This window comes from Embiotoca jacksoni, unplaced genomic scaffold, assembly GCF_022577435.1.
Source record: "Embiotoca jacksoni isolate LCO1_2020_lvr unplaced genomic scaffold, fEmbJac1.0.p SCAF_5, whole genome shotgun sequence".
NCBI classification, from domain to species: domain Eukaryota; kingdom Metazoa; phylum Chordata; class Actinopteri; family Embiotocidae; genus Embiotoca; species Embiotoca jacksoni.
In genome coordinates, this window is record NW_027185403.1 from 3,411,667 (window position 1) to 3,435,991 (window position 24,325).

A 24,325-nucleotide genomic window follows, 5' to 3' on the forward strand; every position below is an offset into this window, starting at 1 on the left:
AGTAATGTCTTTTCATTGGCTCAGTGTCTCTGTTGTGTTAAACAACATGCGTGTGTTTGCTTTCTGCACGCCACGGCAGATCTCGGCGCATACCGTTACCCGTCGCACTTCTCTCTCCCCAGTTTTCCATCCAGCCATGTGAAAGCTGAAGCGAAACATGGATCTCCCCCCCTAACTCTTGATTCTTGTGAAGCATGTCCTTGCCACCAACATTGTTGGTCTTGAGTTGTTTGCCCTCTTGGCGAGGTCTCGGGTGGAGCTGAAGCCCCCCTCGCCCCCCTACCCCCACCCCTCCTCCCCCCCTACCCCCACCCCTCCTCCTCTCTCAGCTCTCTCTCACCCCTGTCACCTCCCTGCTCCTGTAAAGCTGCCACAGTTCCTGTCTGTTCAGTGTAGGCCTGCACATTTCTTAATAGAGAGATGTTCAGAAGTCGAGGAGCGTGGAGGAGCTCAATGCGCTTCTGTTTTTGGTTTAGCTCAAAAATGTTTTTCCTGGCTCAACCCACTCGTACTTAGGTCCTCTTACAACAAACTAAAAGGTCCTAATTGCCCCCGAGGGAAAGGTTTAGCCACAATAGACATGTGGTGGGACAAAAGCCCAGTACTCTTACCCCCGGCACCCTCACCCCTCCCCAGATAGGAGGGATGAACACGTCAGCAGTATCTGTTTTGCACTGTGGGTAGCACGACCGCAGATTCGACGCTGTAAAACATTATACATACAGTATATAGACCCAGTAAGGCACGGTGTACGGTCGGCTAGAGATCTGGAATGTTTACAGTTTACAGAAAATCCAGTGTTTCCTGTTTCTCTTCACGTTTTATTTAAGGTAAAGGGTCAGACTAGACGTGCGTATCAAATCGTCTCGGTAACCGCACTGACTGTAGCCTGCTGTGTGTCTGAAAGTCTGGGAAAGATTGGAAATAGAGATTCAGGTTACAGGAAGAGATGAATGAAGAATTACAGCTGTTTTATGCTGATAAGACTGTGTGAAACCACTGTCAGTGAGTAGGATATACCTTCTAGGGTTAAGCTCTTTTCTAATTCCCACATGGAGCTGTGCCGTTACAATTTCTTTCCTATATGAAGTAAATGCTGAGATTTAATTGTAACAGCTTTTGACCGAGCCCTGGTCCCTGCACTCGTCTCTCTTGACTCTCATGCCTGTTGAAACATGGAAAGTCCTCATTCATTTTAGCCATCCATAAAGCAAATATTGTTGCACATGCAGTAGATGATCAGTCTTCGAATACCTTCTTGTGTGGTAAGTCATGGGCCATTTGAGTTGCACAGCACAGCTTAGCCACCTGACCGGAGTGCAGCCTGGAACCCTCATCACACTCAGGCTATACTTTATTTCTTTGCTGCTCCACAACATTGATATGGAGGAATTCCTGGAAGGGTCCTTGCTGACACAGGATTGGGTAAATAACCGATTGATGTGGATCCACAGGCAGATATTTTATAAATGCATGTGAAACGTCAGCATGGTTTTCTCCTCCTTTTTCACTAAATCTGCTGTTTTGCGGTGTGAAATATTACATCACAGTCTTCGCACCCCTGCTCCTGCTTCAGGTTTTTTAACTTGGACGGTGTTTGTTCAGGCAGTCGTGAGCAGAACTCACTTTCCGTGTAACGGTTCACTGCTGTGGCCTGAAGTTGAATATGCAGGCCAGTCTTAACGCATCATTGCTCGCAGGATGGCTTTATAATTATGAATAGACTTATGATGATGCGACACATACAATTATGAAGGCTCCCCCGTGCACTGTATAATTATTATAGCTCATAGTTACGCTGCCTGCTCACAGAGGCATGTATTACTGCTCTCCCATAAAAGTCCACTTAGTTTAACAGCGACAGGAGAGCTTGGAGGACATGGCCAGTGAAACCCCGGACAGCGCCTTGTGCGGTCGGCTCAGAACTGGGCCTTTTGTTCACTTTTCACGAGTCCTGGGAGCCCGTTAACTCAGCCTGCGAGGCACTCGGCCCCATGTTTTACTGTGGCAGTGACAGCCCGGCACTCCGGCTCTCTCCTTGCCTGCAGAGCTACTGCTGGACACTCTCTGTTTTACATTCCCTGACCGGAGAGGAAGACCACATTGTTTTACTAGCCGCCATGGAGTATCTGATTATGTTTTAAAGTGTGAACGCGCGTGTGCGCGTGTGCATGCGCGTGTGCGTTTGCACGTGTGTGTGTGTGTGTGTGTGCATGCGTGCGCGTCTGCACATCGTTTCATGAAGAACGATCAAATGACAAGATGAGCTGTGATCAATGAGCTGTCGACAGAACACTTCTGACCTAGTGGAAAGCGAGTCCCCTGACGGTCCTGGCCCGTTTCAGGCCACCGGGGCAGGGGCGCCGCTGCACAAAGAGCGCTCTGTCTCTGTCAGGATTCCCCCGAGAACTCCTGCACGGGCCCCGCTCAACTCGACAACACCCGGCTACTAACAGCACTTCATCTGTCTGTACTCACTCCGAAAAGTCATGATAATATTATTAACTCACCTTCAAGCTTTAATATGCTGATAATTATCTCTAATCATTCTACCGCAGGTTTAAATCCAGTTAAATAATGTCCAAAGTCAGGAATAAATTACTGCAATATTGTTCAACTAAACTGAAGCCGGAATTGTTTTCCTCGACTGTGAAGGGCCGAAATAATATTACAATAATTTTTAGTTTCGGGTACTTTTGCACTAAATTTAGATGTTTCAGTCCTTACAAAATAAACGCTGCCAACTATAAACAATATCTACTCTGTTAAGGTCGAATGAATGAAAGCGTACTGTCTCAAGAGTAAAGAAAACAACTTTTTCGGTGACACGTCTGTATTAAACTGTATTTATGAAAACAAACTGGGCCAAGCCGGTGCTTTTTTAGAAGGGGTAAAGTATTTTAGTATAAGTGTTATTGTTTTTATTCACATTACGTTACATATTTGCGATACAGAATTATCACGCCCTTCATATTTCAAAACCCTCCGTTTTTAAGAGCTCTCTTCGAGTCATGTAAACCAGTTGGACTCAATCATTTAAATGCTTCACATAAATTCCACCCGTCATTTTGTTTTATTAGCCACATGTGCTGTGAAAGTTAAATCAACGTCCAATTCAATCAGACATCAAGCAGAAGGATTTATTGTGCTTTTACTGACTTTTTTTTTTTTTTTTAAACCGGTAAAGGTTTCTCTATATCTTGTACCAGAAACTTTATGGATATATAACATGCCACTCTCAATGAATCTTACCTGCTTGCTATCAGGCTTTGAGTAAAAAAACAGTTTTGCTGCTATTCCAGACTCCTGCAGTTTAATATTAATGGAGATATTTAAAAGTTTAAGTGTCTACTTACTGTTATTTTGTGTGGCTTTTTTTTTTTTCAGACGTTAGTAGTGAGAAATGAGAAATATGTTCCCAGCGTTTTAGACTGACTTATTCACTGTAATGTTCTCAACTTGTATCTTAAACTTACTCTGGAATTCATGACTGCTAGTGGCGCTAGTGAGCATTGTTTTGATGTGTGGCTAACTGTATTGTTTTGTATGCACGAGAATACATGTTAGCGTCATACATTCAGGGGCAATGCGAGAGTTGTGTGCTGCATATTTAAGAGTTGGTGAAGGCCTTAAAAGGTAACAGTGAGCTAACAATATTTAAAAAAGGTTTTGCAAATAAATTTAATAATTTTAATAAAAAATTAAAAAAAACCTCAATGTAAACAAAACTGGACTTATTTACAATGAAAAAGTTACTATTTGAGTACATCAGCATTTATTTTGAGGGGAATTAAAGCTCAAATTGTTTTAAAATTAAAAAAAAAAAAAAAAATGAACCCTTCAGTAACCTTAAAAAGGTCCTGTTGAGGTTTCACACCCATTTTTGCAGGAGGGACCTGACCAGAGTGGAAACAACTACGATATGGAAATCTGCGACTTCAGCCACCACATTCTGTACGTCGATATGTTTTATTAGAGTGATGTTAAATTGAGGTTTTGCTGAGCAGAAGTCTTAACATCTCGGCTGTTTTACCGGTTCTGGTTCAGAAGCCATTGCTGACTGCTAAGTTGGCAGACCTGAAAAAGCACTTAAGGTATAAAGTTGGTGAGAAACGTAGCAACATGGCTGCTTGAGTAGAGAAAGTCTTATAAATCAAATTTAGTCACAGGTTGATTACAGAGAGATTAAGTGCTGTCAAACTAAAATAAATCCGTGAACCGAAGCTTGCGTGTTGCTAACAGGAAGTGACATAATATGCTTACCGCGGCGTCAAACATGATACACTGGATCCAAGATTAACGTGTGGTATTTAGTCGGCTAAACGCCCTATCTTGCCACGTTAACGAAAATAAAAAAAATATTCTTGGCTCTGCCCCATGATTAAAATCCGCCCCCACATTGACTGGTTCTACCAATGCTGCACACTCCCACCAAATTTCATGAACATTGTGTTGGTAGTTTTCCCGTAATCCGTCTGATAAAGGATTACAGTTACCAAACAAACCGCACTGAAACTGCACAAGAAGTTGCCAACTAAAAAGTATAAAATTATGCAACAGATGAAACCAGTTATAACAACCGGTAACAATATGACAAATTCATTAATACAAATATTTAAATTAGGTAAAAATAGACACCGATAATTAGGAAGCCACTTACTGAAACGTATATTTACTGTAGTCTCAAAGCCAGCCAGACATAAAATACTTAAAATCTAGATTCCTTTTGGAGATTATTAGGGACACGTGACATAAATATGTCTGTGATCCGAGATAATGATCCCAAAGTGAACTCTGAAATAAGTTTGCACAGGTGTGGCAGAAGTTTTGAATCAGAATTGATTTATGAATGAAAAATATAAGTGACTCAGTAGACCTACGGCCTGCCACGCTGGTATAAAAAGAACAATTACAAACGAGAGACTTTGATTTGGTAACAAAACCTCGACATGCTATAATAAAAAAAAAAGGACCGACGTGAGCGAATGTAATGCTCACGGGTAAAGGGTTGCTCCGAATATGCTCAGGACATACAAGAGCTTTTTCCTCATAGAGAACTGACAACACTGATCTTTTGCCGTTTGTGTGTGAAAGCTGAACACACCGGTTATTAAACGTCAAGGCTGCAGAACAGTTCTGGGACGTTTTCAAAACTCAGCGGGTCACGAGGAACAGTTTGCCCAGACGGTTGTAAGTCATTTCATTAGGAGCTGGACTCGGTCTGATAATCCTCGCCCTCAGTCTGAATCGATTCACGATCGTCATCGAGGGGAAACCGAGGCAAAACCTCTTAACGGGGTCTTAAAGGCACAGTGTGAGGTAATGTTGGAAGCGATAGGTTCTCCCCCGGGGTTGATTAGTCTCAACCCTGTAACTTTCACTTAATGGGATGTGACCCCTCAGAGCCTGAAGTCTCTGACAACACACACGCCCGACCGTTACTACCACACACGGACACACACACAGTTCACACATTCCAGCCTCAGCGCTCACACTCCCCAAAGCATCCACTGCTGTTTAGTTTAAAACCAGGCTGCCGGCAATTAACGGTGTTATGTCAAGCTTATTCTCTGGCTGTTGCTCGCTGGATAAACTGCTCCAATTGGTCCCCAGCACCGGACTGAGTAGAACAGTAAGTAGGTGTCTCTGTTATCACAGCATGGTTTTAAAAAGCCCGGTGAGGATTGCACAGAGCGGTGTAAGGTTTCGGGCTGCTTAGCCAACATAGACCTATTAGCGTATTGTTTTGCCTTGGCAACGTGTGTGGGTGAACTCTTGAGAATCTAAGAATCCATCCTTGAATTATCACATCGTCCACATTTGGCCAGTTACTGTATCGTTTAGAAAAACAGCGCAGCGTGTCGGGAGGGAACGCCGCCAGCAACCTTTTGTTTCTGGTGTGAATTTCCCCCCTTTAAGGTGAAATTGTTTGTAAAAGAAAAAAAAAAAAAAAGATAGAAATTATCATGGTGGTTAATGTTAGCAAATGTGTTTAGCGGCTGCTGTGAAATAGGTTTGTTTCTGTACGGTATGTCGCCAATACGTTTCCTGAAGAGCGCGTTTGAAGCTCGGTGCGGGTGGTTCAGACCGTCGCCATCTTGGCAGCGGCTCATTCAGCGTAACTCCCGGCTAGTTCCCCCCCCCCCCCCCCAAAAAAAAAAAAAGAAGCATGATTTGTGAAACTAGCAAGAGGAGAGTCTGTCTTGTATGTCTCTGACTCACAGTCGACGGCTGAGACCACAGGGCAGCTTGCAAACTGTGACGGCATCCACCTGTCACCAAAAGCAGCCCTGCCATTCATTTTACATCATTTTCGGCTTAAATGCAACATTTAATGGCTGAGATTTATAAAAAATTTGACCCCTTATACAGTTGTTATGAAAATGGGAAGTTAACTTCGGAGACCCGGCTCGACAAAAATCGACAAAACTGCATGTTTTGGAACTGAACGTCGGTTTCCAAAACAAGCTCGCCAGCTAAAGTTTGCTGACATTAGCCTCCGCCGGTTTCGGTCGTATTTGGGACGTGACGTTAACACGCGTGCAGGCGTGTCTTGATTCCTCGACAAACAGAGGCGAAACCAAACAAACCGGGTTCGGGTGTTTACACGTCACGTTATTCTGCTTTCTATCGGAGTACCTGAGCCACCAGTATCCAGGTTTGTCAGAACCAGGACGAGGCCTTACCTTGGTTTCTTAAACCGGCGTACGACTCCAAAAACTTGATTAGAACCAGCATGCATTGCAACCGCGCTCATTTCACTGAACTCATTGGCAGCTGCTGCACGGGTCTGTTCATGGAAGGCAAAGTGAGTTTGGGTTTTGTTTTAAAAGCCGATCCACGCAAATGAAACCCAACCTCTTAACTAAATTGAAGTTTTTAAGTGACATAAAACCCCCCCTCCGACTCTGTATGGTTTCAAGGATAATCGTGTCCGGCAGCGAGAGGATTCTTTCCATGAAGGAGCGAAGCGGACGTCCCCGGAGACACCAACTTAAGGAGAAGAACATCCATGTTTTCTTCTCGTTTTGGTTGCGCTCCCATTAAATAGGTCACCGCAATAACAAACCGATTATTTACGGTAAAAGCCCAATTTATCCGCCAGATATTAATCTCCAACTGTTGTCTCGAAACTCAAGCGCAGTGACAGGCAGACCTTTTAAACAAACAGTGACGGTGACCAGAGCGAGGGAGGGCCGTCGCTCTCGACGAGTGATGATCCACTCCGCTATCTCTGTGCGCTCGGAGGCCTAAACAGTTTATTTCATGTTTGCAGTCACTTCCTCGGGGTTTGTTAGGTTGATGTACAGTTTGACAGAAACGGAGGGAAACCAGATCGTTGCGGGAAGATTGTTTTGACCTGATAAGTTAGGGGTACATTAGGGAGAAAAATGAAGCAAAACACTAAAACTGTGGGATTAGTCTTGTGTTCATTTTACAGAGACAGATGCCACATGCTGAAAAAGTCTCCTGGGTGAGAAAGGCGGGCCCAGCGACAGCGTTGTTTTGTGACTGAAAGGGGTGCGAACTGCACCGACGTCACGTACAAAATTGAGGATTGTCCTTGCATATCCATTAGAATATATGCGGACAAAGCGACCTCGCCAACGTGGTCCGTTTGATAGACGTTCCGATTAGATGTGATTTTAAAGTTTGCCCAGTTTTCGTAATTTCTTTTCCAAGCGAAAATTTTTAATTTGATCATCTGCGGATCTAAAACGAGGTAAAACCGCTGGTGGAAAACAGCTGGCAACTAAGTCAAGCCTCCGTTACACATCGACTGACACTTCACAATTCACGTGAAAGATTTCCGACGCTTCGACTGTTCATTAAATTGCTTTCATCTTCTGAGTTCAGCATTTTAAGTGCTTTTATTTTTAACAAATTAACTAACAATTCAGCTGCTTTTAAAAAAAAGGGAAAATTCAACCCTCCGGTTCTTAAACTTAAATAATTCAAATATCTTTTGGGATTGTTCTTTCGGAGCTTCATTTGAACTAAAAACCTTTTTTCATCCAAACAACATTTTGCATTGCAGAAAATAACATGAGGAACATCCACTTGTTTGCGGAGTTTGCCGTTGAAATTTTCATCGTAAGTGAGAACACTTCAATTTTCTTCTGAAATTTCGCCTCTTCTGGTTCCCGTCTTCTGCATTTTCTTTGCGGCCGAGTCCCGAATTTCTTTTCCGCTTTTTTGCACGACCCTTCAGGCCAGATTCAGAAACCTCACTCGCTCGGTTCACCTTTTTTTTTTTTTTTTTACTCAACAGTAACGTGCCTTCCTCAGCTCCTGAGCCACTCTGTTAATGTTGGTTAATCTGACTGTGACACATGATTGATAACCTTTCCCAAGTGTGCAGGATCCAAAGGATTAGCAGTGTTTACTCCTGGTAGCATGCTGGGTACCTCCGCTGTTAATGACTGGAATTAATAACCTGCTGACGCCTATGAGACAGCTCTGTTTATGTACAGGCAGAAACATGACAGTCTGCCCTGGACATTGAGTAGTTGTAAAAGTGTCCGCCCTTGCCCAGAAAGGTTTCTGTTTATATGTCCTTTATGGTGATGGAAATATTCCTTCTAGTCTAAAATGATTCTTTCTAAATGTATTTTTTTGGCCTTTAGCATTTTTGGGTCACATGTCATAGGACTGAGTTATTAATAATACAGGATTAGTGCAGTGTTTATATTTCTTTCTCGCTATGTATCTGTCTCTCTCTTTCTCTGCTTCTGCCTTTATCTCTCTCTCTCTCTCTCTCTCTCTCTCTCTCACACACACACACACACACACACACACACACACACACACACACACACACACACACACACACACACACACACACTAAGGGGCATGAGAACAGGGTAAATCCTTGACAACTTCAATGAAACCTCACACAAAGACCAAAACTCGGGGGAAGGAGAGAAACGCAACACCGTACAGTAGCCTGACCTCCTCCAGCTAACATAGACATGTACGCACCAGATACCGGGCGTGGCCACCTTTCTGCACAAAGCCAGAAATAAAGACCGAAGCTACGGCTTTCAGCAACAGGACCCCCGGGTGACCTTCCTCATCGACCCCAGCATGACCCCATAGTGAGGAAGGGAGAGAAAGCCAAGAGCCCGGTATCACTGCACGGGAGTCGAATGCACAGGGACGTCACCACAATAGCTAAAAAGGAAGGCGCTGTCACATTGTGCGCTCGCAGTAAATCAGCGCCGGGGTGACAGTCCCAGATCTCGGGACCTCGCGACCACCTTAAAGGCCCGGGCGCTCCCATAAGTCAAACTGTTTTCTTCGACACTCTCGGCGAGAGTGTCGCCTCGAGTCGTGGAGTCACTCATGTATTGTTTCTTCAGCATTTCTCCACAGCTGGGCTGGTTCTGTGTCTGTGTCGGGTCAAACAGAGGTTCATGGCTTCAGGGCGCAACTGTACTAGGCTTACATGGAGGAATGTGTCACATCCAGCTTTAATACCAGCTGGGAATGGACACTCGGGGGGGGGGGGGGGGGGGGGGGGGGTGGGAGGGGTACCGAATTTATCATTTCCACTCTCGAACCCCCCTGAAAACGACTCCCTCCATGAATTAAAAAGTACAACAGCCAGCGGTGTCTGCAGCTGGGTTTGAAAGCAACATAACAATTGAATTACGCTTTGTTTTCACGTGCACCTCCCTCGTACACTAGGCAGACCCTCTCCATCTTAACTCAAGCGTAAACAGTTATCTTTTCTGTTTATGTTCTGATATGTAACAGTCAACCCTGCGAGAGTGCTACATAACCAGCGTATAAATCTATCTATCTATCTCTTGCAACATTTCTCACACCACGCTGTGTTTTGTCCGCAGTCGACCTGGAGCACATGAGGACGGTGAAGGCTGACAAACACCAGCGCTTCTGCCAAGAGAACAGCCTCATCAGTCAGTTTGTATCGGCCAAGACGGGGGATTCGGTTAGTGCCAGCCGATTCAATAAGTCGCGATCAAAAACGTGGAGTAACTCTGATAATATTGACCTTGTCCTGTTTTTCTTGTTATCTCTCTCTCCAGGTGTATCTTTGTTTCCAGAGAGTGGCGGCAGAGATTCTCGGCATAAAGCTAAACAAAGCAGAAATAGAGCAGTCCCAGGTGAGCCGTAACGGCATCGAGGTTCCTCTCAAGTTTCACCAAAATGTCCTGCGCAGCAGCCTTTTAAGACACATTTGAAATGGTTTATTTGACTAGAATGCAAAATTCCTCTCCTCTGCACTTACGTACGCACTTTTTTTTTTTCGATGGGATTGAAATTATTCAGGCTACGATTTAATGTGGTCATTGATGCATACATCGCGTGTTTAATCGCCTCATTTTTTTTCTTCCCCCCCAACCACCATCTCACCAACCGAAGGACGGAGGCAAAAAGTACCAGTCATTCAGAGGAGAGAAAAGAAAAAAAAAAAAAAAGGGGGGGGGGGGAAAATAAGATGGATATCGATTGTTTGTTCAGCGCAGTATTTACCATTATTTTGTAGCTCTTAATCAAGCGGCGTGATTCTGTGATTCTCAATTAAGGAACGTCTTGACGACAAAGCATGCGAGGCGTCCAATAACATTCTTTAATTCGGAGCTTGTATCATAAACAAACTCAGCTGAGGTCCAGTTCAGATTCGAAGGGGTAATTTTTTGGGATGCGGAGCAGAAACGTATCTCGTATCATCCACTCACGTTTTCATCCAGACCGAGAGCATGCACAAAGAGAACGCAGCCAGGAAGTAATCAGTTTGATTGTTTACTTGGTATAAATTTTTCTTTTGCTCGCTTTATGAAAAGGTTTAAATAACTCTTCCGGGAACAGAGGGGAATTTCACCGGTTTTGGACCTGTTTATTGTGTTTATTCAGAGCGTTTTTTTTATTTTTTATTTTGTTTCAGCTTCTAAACCATTTTAATTGGAATATTTAGCTCCATGTAACCGTGGCAACTGTTAATTGTAAAAGAAGAAGAAAAGTTCTTGGGGTTTTGTCGGGTTCCTCTCGCCCGGCGTTGTGTGTAATGTTATCCCTGAACTGAGGGGAAGGTCACGGAGAGTGTGATAGGTCGGCGGAGGTCGCCGCACACTGTAAAGGACTTCTTGTTGCGTAAACACGAGTTTGCTACGTCCGCCTCCTGCGACGGTATACCTGCCGCTGCCGCTGCCCGTCTGTAAATAGACCCACATTGAGCACATTAATGCGTGAAGTCGGAGGCTAAAGGTAGGCAGTTGTAGGGGTGAGGAGGTCAGGATGGGCTGTCTTGATTTATTTGGTTTATCTCCCACCGTCTCGGGACAAAACAGGGTCTCGGCCCGCCAGCCGAGACCGAGGTGCCCGGTGGTGGAAGCCGGAGGATTTACAAGGTCACCTCCCCCAGAAGCATTAATCCTGGGTCTGATACGAGCGGCTGGAGCCACACTGGCTGGGTAGATGTTGATGAGCTCGGGGCTACACGGAGGTCAGGACCCCCAGAGAAGGGAGAGCATGGAGGGGAAGGACTGGCCAAATTCTCAAGCTCCTCTCCCATCGCCGACGCTGCTGCTGACTGACTGAAAATGAGCGCAGACTAATGGAGTTGTCCGTCTGTTTTAGTCCTCCGCCCCTCCACCGACAGCTCTGTCAATAAAGCAAAGTGCTTTAATCCGGGCTGATCAAGCTGCGCGAGCGGCCGGGGTCCAGTTTGCACCTCGTGGAAAAAGGCCGAGATTAAAATAAGGAGGAGAAATTACCGTTGAATTCAATTTTCAATTTTGTGAAATTGAACTTGCTGGCACGATTTCATTTATCACGATCGCGTGACAAAACTTCATTTGTTTGCTTTTGCGTCCTTCGCAACGCATTTGTGTCAATCTTTTCTACCACGAAATAGAAGTTTTCAGAAATCTCACCAGGCATAAAAAAAACTGCAGTAAAATCTGGCTTTTGATCAGGAAAAGTAAATTCTCTTGTTAATTCTGAAGATAATTTTTTTTTTTTTTTACCGGTGTTTACATTCAGCACGTCCTTGAATGAGCGACGTTTTAAACTACAGCTGAAACCAAGTCCATTATCGATTAAGCTGGCAATTACTATCTCGGTTAAATTAGTCGATTGTTCTATAAAATAAATAAAATTCTTGTCACAGTTTCATTTGTTTAGTTTTGTCCAAATTAAACTTAAAAAAAAAAAAAAAAAAGGCCACAAATCTTGAAAAAGCTGCAACCTGGGTGTGTTTGCCTTTTGTTTATTGACTAACATACGAGCAGACGGCGCGGTCGACGGAAATGTATGTTAACCGGCCCGTTTCCCGCATGCGGAGATGAGGCTTCGAGCGGGTCGCGGCTCTCTGGGTGCAGCCGCGGGGCGCGCCGAGGCCTCGCGGGATCAGCTGTCAAGGTTTGGAGAGCTGAACACGAGGGTCGCAACCCCCCCCCCCTCCCGACGGCGTCGTATCTGCCCGGCAGCCCTCTCCGTCTTGGTCCTCTGTCTTTTGGATCAGATAGCGAGGCCACGGATCACTCCGACTCCGACAGCGGGGCATCGGCAGCTCGTTAATCAGACGGCCAGCCGGGTCCTGGCGTTCGGCCGCGCGGGCCCGCTCCTCTGAGGCTACGCGGCTTCCGGTCCAGCCGTCTTCTCACACTATTCTCATCAAATGCGGGCTGGTGTGAAATGGAATTTCGACGGGAGTAACGCCAACATTTTATTGCCGGCTCCGACAGTCCAAATCTTTCAATCCAAATTTAACGGATGACACGTTTGTTTCTTTCGTCTCTCGGGTCGTGGTTTTATTTTTTTTTTATGGGAAAATTGAAACGAGTTAAAAGATTTGGGCTTCAGGATTATATGCTGGCTGCGTCCTCTGATGCCATGCTTCACTCTTTCTGTTTAAAAAAAAATACATCACACTTCACGATTCATCTTGTTCTAATCCACCGTCTTTTAACTTCACTCGATCTTTGTCTCCATTTTTTTGGACACTCACCATGCTCTCTCATGTCTCTGTCCTTGTCCTGTTTTGTTTTTGTTGTTTTTTTTTTTTTTTTTCTTTTTTTCCGTCTCTTTCCCGTCCTCCATTCGTCCACTGCTCTGGCGAACCTGCTCAGAGGATTGTGAAGGCTGAGCTGGTGGACTACCCGCAGGATGAAGGTCCAATTAGACAAGAGAACAACCAGCAGAGCAAAATATGTTCGGTTCAATAGCTGGAAGTACGTCCGACAGTTCCACAGCTGTTATTTTAGCCGCTTCATCTTTAAACCTGTTAGAACGAAGAAGCGGTTGCTTTGTAGGTTGCAGCTCACAGTTGAATAGCGGTAGAGCAATCAGATGACTAGAACCCAACCCCGCCTCCCCTGTGGTAGTGTTACCGCAGGGTCAACGGCATTTCGCCAAGAATCTAAAGATATGTATGTTTTGGTCTGTGTGATGTCGTTAATGTACCAGGAAGGAAACATTAAAGTACAATAACTTTTGGAAGTGCTCCAGGTTAGGTTGCTGGATCAACATCAGCACCTCAAGTTGCGCGCGTTGATGTGATATTTTGGCACCTGCGACGTCGCCGCGGGGCAGGAGCGGAGCGCGCACGTCAAAGTTCGAGTTGAACCTCGGGGAAAGTGCGGAAGCTTCTCGCCCGCCCGGTCCCGCGTTGCTGGGTTCGGCCTCCGTGCGGCTCTTTCCGTTCCCCCCGCAAACCGGACACGAACCTCGACGTGCACTCTCTGCTCAAGTTTCAGGTTCGTGGTGAAACTTCCAACGTGCGTCGACCGACGGTCCCCCAAAAAAACGCAAACGCTTCTTCCGTCGTAACTTGTGACACCAGCGACCTCGAGAGGCGTCCGCAGGCCGATTTGATTACCCTTCAGGCGGAGCCGGGCTAACCGTTTCCCTTCGTTTCCAGTCTTTGCGCTAAGCTAAGCTAACCAGCAGCCGTCTTTACCTTCACATTTAAAGAAGAAGACGCGACAGCGGCGTCGACCTTCTTCTCCGAATGCGCGGGAGAAAACGAGAGACTTCCATTTCCCACCGCCGCAGCGTTTCAGGCCTGATTTCGCTGTAAGGAGCAGCTCCTTTTTTTTTTTTTTTTTTTTTATAGTGATCTGTTCAAAAGCTCGATTTAATCCGAGTCCCGCGGCGGAGGTCAGCGGAGCTCCCTTTAACAAGAAGAAATCCTTTTTAGCTTTTTTTTTTTTTTTTTTTTTTTTTTAACTCTGGTCTTTCTTTACTTTCAGCGCGTCGTGAAGGCGGACATTGTGAACTACAGCCAGGACACCGTGGCCAGGACGGTCAACACCCCTCGCAGCTCCATGTGTGTGTTGCAGTGATTCCCCCCTCTCACGCACACACGCACACGCATGTAAAATTGTCAGTATTTTGGGGCGTTCGGAGCGTGTTCCCCGTTGTTCGGCTGAGATAAAGAACAGGCTGCGGTTTCGAGGTCTCGGTCTGCGGATCGGATTTCTTCCAGGAACGATTTCTTTGGTAGTTCACCAAAAAGAGAACCTCCATTTTTTTTGTGTTTTTTTTTCAAGTTTACACGCAGCTATCATTTTATTTCATAGATTCGTCTTAAATATGTATTTAAAAAAAAAAAAAAAAAAAAAAAAAGGTCTTAAAGTTGTGATTTGATTCAGGCGTTAGTATGAAGCCGGTCGTTGAAAGGAGGAAGACGTATATCGTAGATCGGTCACTCCGGTAATCGAAATAAATCGTTTTATTTAAGCGTATTTGTTTTTTTCTCCTGCCGTCGCTGTGAGGCACATTCGTTCGTTTCAATCAGTCGGTGTGTTTTTTTTTTTTTTTAAAAAGACGCGGACGCCCGTTTCGTCGGCGCGGGTCTCTACGACCGCAAAGTGGCAACGCCAAGAGTTCACGGGACAAACGGGGAGGTGAAACCGAACATCGGTGAACCTCTGCTTTCCGTTCGCCAGTTAAGGGGCTTCGCGGTGACGCGATGCGAACCGCCTACCGTCTCCCTCCCCAGAAATATTTACAACTTTCAATCTCAAATCAAGATCTACGTTTTTCTATCCTTCACTCTTCGGGTCGCGTCCCAAAATAAATTCGCGTCTTTCGGGTCGGATCCGTCTTCGCCGCTGATAATTTGAGCTCTATATTTCCACGTATTAGAAGTCATCACGACGCCTCCCGCGGGTTCTCATCAAGTCAACTCAATGTACTCTTTTGAAAAATCCAGAATGTACTACGGTGAAATCAGTGAATGTTTAGTTGACGTCGTACGGCGGCAGATTTTGTGTTTCTCAATAAAAACAAAATATGCTTCATGGAAGACAAAAACGGTGTGTGTGCAAGTGCATCTGTGAACACTTCATCTGTTTGGGAGATTTTAATGCGGAGCGGTCGGTTTTGTGAAGCCGCCGGGAGCGGCCCTCCACGGCGACGCCGCTTCGCAAAACGTCTCCGTGTCTGACTCGGCGTTTACCGGGAGACGCTCCGCGCAAATGCGACGACATCAACCGAGGATGTTCTCCGCACCTGAAAGTCCGAACCGAGGTTCGCGTTTGTTTTTTTTGTTTTTTCCGCAAACACCGGATGTCGTTCGATTCGGTTTCACGCCCGAGAACTGAAGAACTTTGCGCGACGTACCTTCGTCCCGTCGTCTTCGCGTACGTAGGCGGCGGCGGCGGCGTCCTCGACTTGTCCCCGATCGGCGCGCGGAAGGCGTGTTGTCGACTCACGGTAAATCTTCTGTTGGACCGGAGACAAAAGGAGGAAGAGATTCATTCTGTTGCCGCTGTGCTGTTCTTATTCAGCCGTCACTACCAGGTCTTATTCCCCTCTTTTAATTTTCTTCGTCAGATCAAATAATAATAAATATTCAAATACTTCATCGTCTCCTCCTCCTCCTCCTCCTCCTCCTCCTCCTCCTCCTCCTCCTCCTCCTCCTCCCCGTGTGCTACGGCAGCTCATTTTTGTACTTACCGTGAAGATGGCCTGTCTCAACGTCCCGTTACTGGTCAGAAAATTTGAACCGTCAATAAAGTGTCCTCGCACTGCAAACTGTGGTCCGGTCCAGTCCGATCCGGACCGAGACCGCCTGCTTTATGCAGATGAGAGGCCTCTCCTACGCCTGGTTCAGACCCAACTCCAAAAAAAGTCCGAAGGTTCGGACCAAACAAGGTAAGCGTTTGAAGTACGCTGCAAGTGAGCTTTTTTTTTTTTTGGTCCTCCTCTCTCCACTCGGTGCTCACCACAATTAAACCAAAATGACTGCTTTTAAGTTGGTCTACCCGCGTTGTCCGTCGTCTACCGCTGCTAAGCGTGTGACGGGGCGGAGGTGGGGGCGGGGGGGGGGGGGGGGGGGGGTCAGGGAGTCCAGAGACGGCAACAGAGAAGCCGTAGCCTTGGTCGGTAAAGGAGAACCAAGGAGTGCCATCGCGCCGCGGTTCCGGTCAAACAACAACACGGGACTCTCGGCCACGTCTTCCCGACTGCTCGTCCGTCCTTCGTTAAGCCTTTTTTTTTTTTTTTTTGGCTCGTATTACTGTTTAATTACGATATCGAATTACATCGTGTGTGGTATTAAAATTCAATTTGGCGTCCCCCCCCCCCCCCCTTGCAGAAACCCCGAATCAGCAGTCGATGTTCGTTTGAGGAGTGCAGTTTCTCCACGTCGCGAGCCTCGTGAATGCGAGCAGACTTTCCCATTACTCAACCTTTGTTTAGCGTCCGACCACATTCGGACCTCGGGGCGGGGGGAGGGGGGGAGGGGGGGAGGAGGAGGGGGGGGGGTCACTGCAATTTTTCACTCCGTGCTGCGAACACAAACCTCAACGGGCCCCGGAGGTGCACGACGGGAACTCGACCGCTGCTGATGGAAGGACTTTACGGGTTAAGGATCTCCGCGCCGAAATTGAAGCGTGAGGACGGGAACCTGACCCGCCTCACCGATCCCCCCCCCCCTCATCCCCTCCCCCCTCTGGTAGCTAATGAGCCACCTTGGTCTTTGTTCAGTAAATCTTCCCTGAAACGGCTCCTAAATCCGCTCTGGACAGATGATACAAAACGGCTTTATAAATGGTTGTGAGCGGTATTAATTAATCACTTAAATAGCTCAGCCTTTTGTTGCTGTCACACGACTGCGAGAGGGTTCTGGTTTTGAGTTTTGAGCCTTTTTTTTCTTTTTCTTCTTCTTCTTTTTTTTCTTCTTCTTCTTTTTCACCGAGTCGGCGTCATTGAAACCACCGACGTATTGAGAAGGATTAAAGGTCATCGGAAACCGCCGAGAAACGAAACAAAGACTTGCATCTTCACGTGGGGGGGGGGACCTTCCATTCCATTCTAGTCTTCTCCCGGGTGTTGTTGAGCGGGACGTCCCGGCTGCCGAGCTACTGCAAACGGCGCTGAGCCCGAGCGTGGACCGGGGCGGCCCGGCGCACGTGCGTTGTTTCGCTTCGGCGGACGTCTTTAGCAATTGTCTCTGCTGAATTTTTTTTGTCGAGAGCCGTCACCGGCGCTGACAGGCGAGACTTGGCCTTGGCTTTGCAGCTGTTTGGACAGGTGTTTTTTTTTTGTTTTTTTAAACTTAAGACGTTCACAACAGCAACGTCCCCCCCCCCTCCCCCCTCCACCGCCCCCCCCCCTCCGCCCGCCCCGAAGACGGAAGGAAAGAACACCACGGCGTGGATAACGCCCGAGAAGGGCGAGGCTTTTGACGGACGGGCGCAAGCCGAGGGCGACTTGCGTCGAAATGAATTTGTCCCGCCGTCCCCCCTCGGCGGCTCCGCGTGAATCGCGTCGTGCGCTGGCCGGTTTCGGTGTTCGCTCGCTCTCCGTTTGGGCGCGCGCGCGCCGGCGGGGATGCAGGAGCAAACGGACGAACTGCACGACGTGTTTTGCAGCGCGCAGTCAAAACACCGTGACGAGTTAAATTTGCTCAGTACTTTGTCGTCTCGGAGCGAGTTTCGGTCCTCCGTGAAACCAAAACACTTCTTCCCCTCTGGGAAGCGTTCAGTGGGCACAAGTCCTGCTCCTTTTTTTTTTTTTTTTTCTTCCCCCCCCCCCCCCCTCTTTCCTCTTCCTCCCCCCGTCTGTGTTTCTCATCGCTGAAACTCTGCGATGACAGTCTCAAAAAAACCACACACGACAAGCCGGTAAGAGGGCCATAGTTGTGGGCTGTGCTTTTTTTTATTTTTTTTTTTTTTTTTTCTTCGTGTGTGTGGGCAGGAGGAGGCCAACACCCTCATGATTACCCACTCACCCTCTTCCGTTTTCCACCTGTGCAGAGTGCCAGACCCGCAGCGTTGAGGGAGTAGGCAGGACTGAGTCAACCCCTCTGATGAGCTGCAGTCCCCCCCCCCCCCCACCCTCCCCACCGCCCCACCCCCCCTCCCTCCCTCCCACAGTCCCCACGCTGGCTCCTGTTTTTCTGTTAGAGCGCACTGGGGCCAGCCAGCAGAAACCGGAGTGACAGGCGAAGCCAGGCGGGGCCTGCACCGGCCCGGAGCTGGCATCCGTTTATTCAGAGCACCCTTGGTGAGCCAGCGGTGGCGAGTTCCCAGGGTACTTCGGAGGACTGCTCCGCTCTGTCGTCTGTGGGCGTCCCTAAGTGTTTGTTTGTGAGCGCGCCGGGTAGATTGTGATCTGAGAACTCTGCTCGTCTCATTTGCAGCTTGTGCAGACGAGACCCGGTTAGGTGCCGTGTGTCTGCCCAGGCTGAAAGGCGCATGATTTATTTTAGGGGCGAGGATGTGGGCATTCGGAGGGGTCATATTTATAGTCCGCTGGTCTGGTGAGGAGATCTGCCAGAAAAAGCAGAGATTCTGAAAAAGAGGCACAGGGGACAGAAAGCTGAAAGTCTCCCTCTCTTCGGAGGCCACGGATGAATGCTATTTTCAGTGGGGTGTAATGAATAGCACTTTAAAACCGAATAGCTGTTGTATCAGATTTTTTAGATGCGGAGAGGACGGGTTCGACGAGAGCGGCAACAAAAGGGGGAGACTCTCCGCGGAGCGTGCGATATTCTTTCCACCGAGCGACAAAGCAAAACACCGAAATTAGGTGGCGACGTCGCGTCTTCGCCTTCTCACTTAAAATGGCCTCTCAGATGAATACCACCGACTCCCCAGATAGAAAACTTGTTGAGTGTTTACTATCACTGAGTTCAAAGCCAGCAGGCTGTTTTAACATCCGTCTGGCAGCGGGGAGAAGTTGTTTTTCTTCTGCTCATTGATAATCAGATTTTAAGGGGCGGGCCTACAGGTATGATTTGTGACATCACAAATTCTGGTCCAAAAATTCTATTTCCACAAGTGAGTTGTGGAAACTTGAAGCCTACAGTGCACAAACACTAAGAATAGACTTTACAGTCAAGTAAGATACGTCTTCTGTCCTGCAGTTTAACTTTAGAAATGAAATGTATTTGCATTTATAAATGGATATTCGCAGATTCTGGAAGAAGCACACGTTATTTTTAAGGATCTTTTACAACAGACTTACAACCGGATCAGACACAAATCATTTCTGTGTAAAAAAAAAAAAAAAAAGTCTACTTTGTGGCGTTTGAGTTATTACAACATACACGCCAATCTTATTTCAAGTTTAAAAGTGACGCCGATGGTATCCGCCAGGTGAATGTCTGGAGTCTGCGTGGAGTGGAGTGGCTGCACAGTTTACGGGACTGCCGTGGCTCGGGACGGTCAGCTGACTCCGGCTGTCTCGTACTCGATCCGCGGAGGGATCGACTGAACGCAAACTCGATGAAGTGATCCGCGCTGTTCGTGTTTCGTCGACGACGTGTTATTTCTGACACGAAGCGGACTGAACGGTGCGAGGACAAAACACCTCCCGAGTGTTGATCAATTTGCTGATAACGGTCCGTAAAATGTCGGGAGCGTTTAACAACGGCGTCATATTGTTAGTTTTTGTCCGAAGCAAGACGGAGAACTTTTGGCACGTTTCATGAAATAATGACGGCAGTTGACCAATTATCAAAACAGCAGCTAATTTACCTTCCAGCTGATTATTTGAACTCCCTTAAAGACGCTGAACATACGGATCAGTATCTGAAGCGGATTCTGCAGGAGAGATTTAGCACGTTTCTCCTTGAATGCAGCTGTCAAATGCAAGACGACTAATGCTGCCGTCCTCTGCGAGACAGCAAGCTTTTCGCGTCTCCGTCCTGCAGGTGGTGAGTATTTGAAATGTCATATTTACGCGGGTCCTTCTTTAAACGTGATAAAAGGGGTCGTTAAAACGAGCGAATTCAGAGTTTTTGCATTTCCCGTTTTAAAAACAGACTTCAGTTACTGGAAATGCAAACAATACTTAAATCTGCAAAGACGGTTGCGTTCAAATTTTGTGATCGAAGCACGTTTGCGAACGAGACCTTTTCAGAGGTGACAACTGAGCCTTCCTCCGACTCGCAGGCTCGTACAGATCGTGTGTTTGATAAAGGATCCGCTCCGTCAGAAGGAAACACAATGATATCATGATGTAGAAATGACTAATGATCCAGCACCTGAGCACGCACCCTCTTCTCCTCAGCGCCCGACTGTCAGCCTGCGCCATCCTCCAACAAAGAGACGGTTACTGGGCGGCACCCGAGTTGGGTGTCGCCACTTTCAGCATCTGTTGGGAAGATAAATACACATAAAAGAGTTAATAAGCAAAGTGAAAATATAAGGAAGGAGGCAGGTTACAAGGCCATCACTCAACTCTGCTCGTCTGTGACTCTTACGCTTTGTGATTCCTCCCTCATTGTTCCCCGAAATACTTTGGATACAAAACCCGATACGAGAGCCATTCAGTTTTTTTTAAGTGCTATTCATTGCAGGCCGCTGAAAATAGCATTTATCCAAAGATGACACTTTGAGGCTTTTCTAAAGACTACTTAGGAGACACCGCCGCGCTTTGAGACGCCTGAAAAGTGTGAATATGCATGTAAATGTTCCACTGCGGCATTTTCTGAGGTGGGAAAGTACGGCTCTGGGATTAAATGAGTGACGCCGTGGAGCAACACCGGTCATAGCCAAAAATGAATTGAGCATTATTGTTAATTACAGAGGGCATATCCCTTCTGGATTTGTACAAGCACGCTAATTCCACGTTGACCTCTGCCACAAACGACGTCCCATTTGACGTGCGACAGAGTGGAACTTTCACTCCATATTCGACTGGAAAATTAATTCAGCATGAAGCCTCAAAAATGAGTCTCCTGTTCAGGGGGGGGGGGGGGGGGGGCTCAGCGGAGAAACAATAGTGTGCGAAGATGGCATGTAGCGCAGCGCAGGTCCGTGTTTACTGACACCCATGAGTGACTGCTTCAGGTGTTCATTTCCCTGCAGGGACGACCGCTCAGAAAATCTGTTAAACCGGGTTCAAAAATATGCGGTCTGTCTGTGCAAAGAACAAAAGGCACAAGACATTTCTCCACCAGGTGTCTTTGGAAATGGAGTGCTTCATGATGTGTACACATGAAGCACACATCGTCAGTGAACCTCCACAATGTCAACTTTTTCAGGAATCGGGGGGGAAAAAAAAAAAACGACTTTTATTTTTAGCTCGACGGCAACACATTTCTCACGTTATCCAAAGGGATTTGAAGATCCTGAGCCGACAGAAGGAGAATAAATAGACCGCCTACATTTATCTGAAATGAACATGCGAAACTTGAAGGCGATGATATTTCATGCAATATTTGATAAATGAAGGAAAACATGTTGAGGATTTTTTTTTTTTTTTTTTTTTAAATCTGACCATTTTTCATGGCTGAGAATGTTTTAACTTGGCTGACACACATGAAGGATGACACGCCGGACTCCAACCAATCACAGCTCGTCGACTTTCATTACCTGCGTAACAAACATACAGTAGGTGACAGGTAAGGTGCCGGGGATCGACTTCTACTTGCGACAAACTTTTACGCATGTAACTGCGGTTTTATGAGTGAAACTGAATCTAGAAACATCCGTCATCGCCTGGTGTTGAAGGTGATTTTGGATTTACTTCACAAGTTGGTTCTCAAATGGTTACAGCTTCAGTGAAATGAAAGGAACGTCATCCTGCTTTAATTGCTGCATCTGCAGTTGCGTGTAGAGGATGGTATCAAGATTGCCAAACTAGGCGAGGGAGGCTGAACAATTTGAACACGTTAAGTCTTTTAGTTGATGTGGGGACTCCAGATTTTCCGTCCGTCCCGCTGTAGTCCACCAAACGGTAGAAAACGGCGCCCAATGCTCATTTACCTTCCCGATACCCGTTGCCTGCTGGGTCGGGACACCGTCGGGCTGGTATTGTCTAGTCTGATCTCAACATGAGAACACGTTCAGACTGAGAGCAGCTCCGGGTTTGTTTCAGGTGACGGTGAGACGACGTAATACGATCCGAGAAGTCGAGAGATTTACGAGTTTTAAGCCTCACTCGGAGCCAAAACACTGCACGACGGTTGGTAGTACTTGGAAGAGAGGCTTGTACAACTCCGGCAGCAATTGTTTTATATTTCATCACATTGTTCGCGAAGGAAATCTCTAGTAATAGTTGATATTACAAAGTCATCCGAGGGGACTGAATTTAATTTGCCCGACGTTGTGCTTCTTGAAATGGGGGACATTTTCCTGATCTTTGCAGAACAAATCTGAAACTAAACAATGCTCAAACGGATGAAAGGGTTGCGTTTTTTTTTTTTCTCGTCGGGTTAATGTCAGTCTGAAGTCCGCTTCAGACCTGCATCCCTGCAGCTGGAAAGAATTCCATACCTTGCTGAAGGGCACCTCAGCAGGGTGGATTTTGGCTGTCAAGGGGAATTGAGCGCCGGCCGTCTGGCTGAAGCACCGTGACACCAATCACAACACCACCCTGCCGGTCCAGCCAACAACAATATACAGTCAAATGAGGGACTGGCACGATACAGAGCAGCACCCAAATGTTTGAATCAAGGAATATTTCTTGAAATGTTTGAAAGAAATGTGGTGCGACAGTGCTCGGGTCCTTTTTTTTTTTTTTTTTTTTTTTTTTTTTTTTTTGGGTGGTAACAGACAATGTTCTCTCGCTGGATCAACAGTAAGAAAACTTGTATGTTGGAAAAAGTAGCTGGCTCGTATTGAGAAGCACGAAAGCGCTGATATAATGTGAGGTGACGTTAGAATTCCTCTCTCTGTCCAACACAATGTGGGCAGTGTGGAAAACCTGGATGGTGTGATTTTTTTCAGAGTATCCATCACGGCGTCACAAACCCTGCAGGTCTTACTTACAGTACATAACGCTGTTAATCAAAACCAGCCTGTTCTGGGGGCTCGAAGGTCATCAGCCAACAGGAGGAAATTATTGATGGAAATAAAGGTGCAGGGCTGCTCCAAAGGCAGCCGTGCTCGATGTGGAGTTTGTAGGCAGGCTGCGTTATGAACAAGGCGGAGTTGTTCACATCTGATTTAAGGGCTGCTTTTGTCTCAACTCGCGCCAAAGAAGGGCTCATGCTTTTATTGGCCGTTTAGTCTATTTCCATTTCTTGACCTGCATTGAACGTCCACTAAAAGTTAATAAGTCTTTAATGTTTTCTTACTTTGAAAATTGCCTATGGACAGAGTGGAGCCTGTGATTTACTGACCTCAGCGGCTTGAGCTGCACATCAAGACATTTCTTTTGGTCTCGTATTATAACATATGAAATCACTTACAAGTAGCTACTAATTCACAGCGATCTGTCAGACCGTTTTAATCGAGACACGGAGTCATTACAGAACGTGATGACATTGCGTGCGCGCGATGTATGGCCGGCCGCCATTATTTGGAAAGAGAAGTGCAGCCGAGAAAAGTGTCTCCAAAGAAGAAAGGGACCCCGGTGAGGGTCAAGTTCTCGTGTGCAGGCTGTTGTGTGAAGTGTCTGGTGATTGCCAGGCTGTTCTCAAGACGCTGCTGGACAGGGAGGTGAGCGGCAGGTTAATTACTATAGTGAGAGGGAAGGGTGAGATGCTTTACATAGCCCTTTGTGGCCTGCGGCCTTGGGTTTCCAGCACGGAGAGGTGTGAGCAAAGGGTGCCGGTGAAGATGGCGAGGGGCGGTGGCGATGCACGGTCCAAGCCCGTCCTAAAGTCGCCACATCGATCATCGACGACAGCAGCAGCGAGTCCAATGTGAAAAACATGCCGTCACACTCTCAGTCATACAGTCACCAGCAACAAGTAGGCACAAACACAGATGATGCACGCTGTCCGGTAATCAGACTGAATTTCCATTTCTGTATGAGGAGGGAATTTTGTCTTCCTCCCAGTCCACAGAGACTGACACACCAGGCTCTATCCGGCGCAAAGCGTCGCCAAGGGCAGCAAGACAAGTGTCTTTGCTGGTTTCAGACTGACACATTTCTCATTATCCCGTCCACC

General features: G+C 46.8%; 1 protein-coding gene across 1 annotated transcript in view; it reads left to right on the forward strand.

Annotated features, from left to right (window-relative positions):
• rab28 (RAB28, member RAS oncogene family) overlaps nt 1-15,836 on the forward strand; it is a 30,049-nt gene extending 14,213 nt beyond the window's left edge. The window contains exons 5-7 of the mRNA XM_069171066.1: nt 9,852-9,955; nt 10,053-10,130; nt 14,220-15,836. Of these exons, the coding sequence (XP_069027167.1) occupies nt 9,852-9,955; nt 10,053-10,130; nt 14,220-14,312 (275 nt within the window). The 3' untranslated portion in view covers nt 14,313-15,836. The remainder of the gene's footprint in view (nt 1-9,851; nt 9,956-10,052; nt 10,131-14,219) is intronic.
• Nucleotides 15,837-24,325: the final 8,489 nt, after the last annotated feature.